This window comes from Dichomitus squalens (genome assembly GCF_000275845.1).
Source record: "Dichomitus squalens LYAD-421 SS1 unplaced genomic scaffold DICSQscaffold_363, whole genome shotgun sequence".
NCBI lineage: Eukaryota > Fungi > Basidiomycota > Agaricomycetes > Polyporales > Polyporaceae > Dichomitus > Dichomitus squalens.
The window spans coordinates 1-2,422 of NW_006767245.1; the positions used below are offsets into that span (position 1 = coordinate 1).

Genomic DNA, 2,422 nt, shown 5'->3' on the forward strand with positions numbered 1-2,422 from the left:
GCAAACAAGGACACGGCTTGTGTGGACATGTGCCATTCGTGGAGGTCATCGGAGTCAGAGGGTGCGGAGGGCTAGGGCTCTGAGCGTGGCTGCATCGCATACGGCTTGCAGGTGTGACACTGTGCAATGGATCGGGTCAGGAACTGTCACTTGTTTACCAGTAGCAAGGCAACGACGCACCATTCCTTCTTATGACACAGTTACTAATCAATCCCGTCAATATGGATATGGAAGAGGTGCTAGCAGGGAAGGACACGCACACGATCACCCTTGACGAACCTCTCCAAGCAGATCACGCACTCCACCTGCTGGTCGGCCAATGCCAGCGTCGAAGGTCGATGCGAAGTCAACAGGGCATCCGGTCCTTGTTCAAGGTTGGGCGTCGGGCGGGCCCTTGACGTTACTAACGTCTAAAGAAACGAGCAGGGGCATGCGAAGACAGGGTCAGCCTCAAAAACAATCGGTGGGACGTCGTCTTGTTTCTTCCGTCCTTGGGGCAAAAAGACGTTAAGGATGAGAGCGGGATCACGTACCCCAGCAGCGGGCCACCGAGCTTGCCACCGATTGAGGCAGGCCGTGCTGGGAAGGTGACAGAAGGTGTTCGGTCAACGAGACACTGCTACCTGAGACCCAAGTCCGACCTCAGAGCTGGCAGCTGTCATCCTTGCGCTTCGAGGAGGAGGAAGAGCCTGGTGAACGTATGGAGCCAGTAGACGGGTGTGTAGCAGTGGGAGCGACAGAAGATGAGGTGGTGAAGGCAAGAATGCGCTGATCATGGAGCGAGCGCGTGTTTAGCGCGGCAAACGCGTCCAACATGTAAGCGCCCATACGCTTCATAAGCTCTTCACCTTCACGCTATAAAGAGTGTCCGCGTAAAAAAACGTCAAGTCCATCCTTCCTTCGCCACGCTACCATCTCCCCTCTGTCACTAAGGTCAATGTCTCAAGAACTAGTCGACTAGACAAGGTGAGTTGTTTCCTGACCTTCAATGTAGAGTTTGTGCTTGCCGCCCAGCCCAATAGGCCGCTGTGCGGCAGTGAGGCTCTGCACGTATGAATTACGGGTGCATATATGCACCCCTTCACTCACCTTTTGCATGTGCAGTCTTGTCTGCGACATTGCCTATCTGCTTACTGTGCGGTTGAAGCGTTTGCTAATGCCTCGGCAGCGCAAACATGCTTCCGACGGTTACGACACGACCAACCCATATATCGACGACTCGGAGCTCGTGCAAGACGAGCGAACATTCTTCACCCAGACGAAACAGAAGGGCTTCTATGTGTCAAGTGGACAGGAAGCTTTGCCGAACAAGTACGTTTCCCTTCATCCTATCCTATCCTATCCTCCACGACAATCTCATCGCCTCCATGCAAGGCCTGTATGCGCCACATGGTGCGCATATACACGTGCTCAGGGGGTGTTCCACCAGGCATCGTGCGAGAACATAGTACTAAAGCCCAGTCGCCTGAACTTTGTACATCGTGCGATGCTTTTTTTTGCATTGGTTCGGGTGCTCTGGCCTGTCCTCGCCCGCGTACACGCCTCATCATTCTTAATCCTCCATCTCCATCATCTGGTGAGACTTCTCATCATTACCATTGCGCATATACGCTTGCTCGACGAACCCTGCCGCGAAGAGGCCGAAACTCCGCTGGGTGCGACACTGAAGACGCCTTTTGTCGCGCTCCCCGTCCAACCTCAGCTGGGTCACAAGGAGCGGATATCGGCAAGCATGGTCGATCGAGTGCAAGGTAGTACTCTATTTCAAGGCATGCAATATTCCTCTTCACGCAAGCGCACGGGTGTCGGACGGACTGGCGTCGTCCTGCCTGGCCCTTGCTTCTCATTGCTTACATAGGTCCCTGTGCCTCAACTCCCAAACACCGCTGCTACATCGGTCCTCTCAGCCCATAAGTACCCTAATAGAAGCCTCCATCGTGCCCGCAAAATCACCATTATATACCGCGTAGAAGCTCTAGTTCCTGAGCCACCGGTCCGATAGGATCCTATCATGGGAAGACGTGGGGTAATGTCTGCTGCGAACGTAAGTACTCATCTGTGTCTACTCTACGACCATCATCCTCCCCGAACGACCACCTCCCTTCCGTCAATTCTCTCCACATACTTACCATGACACCCGTAATCCATGTGAGCCGTTCACCTCGCGTTGTCTCAAGCAAGCAGTCGGTGAGTGTCTCGTTCACAGCATCTTCCGCTGAAATTCCCGATAGCGTCCCGCAAACGTCGCAGCTCCTTCGGGCGACAACCGGATGCAAGGACCGGAGGACCTGTCGGTGCCAGTGGCCGTTGACCGTGCAATGCGTGTAGCGGGAGGTCTACGGGGCGAGCAAGACGGAGTCTGCGGGCATTGTTAGCTGCTGGATGCTGTTCGTGTTCTGTCGCACCTTGCAAGCTGGTTGAA

The 2,422-nt window shown here is 54.6% G+C and overlaps 1 protein-coding gene across 1 annotated transcript; it reads right to left on the bottom strand.

The window, feature by feature from the left end:
• Positions 1-642: 642 nt before the first annotated feature.
• On the bottom strand, positions 643-1,119 carry DICSQDRAFT_176038 (uncharacterized protein; the record flags this gene model as incomplete). The annotated part of the gene is made up of 2 exons (XM_007371845.1): positions 643-855; positions 1,090-1,119. 2 exons carry the CDS (start codon positions 1,117-1,119, stop codon positions 643-645), a joined length of 243 nt encoding a protein of 80 aa, XP_007371907.1.
• Positions 1,120-2,422: the final 1,303 nt, after the last annotated feature.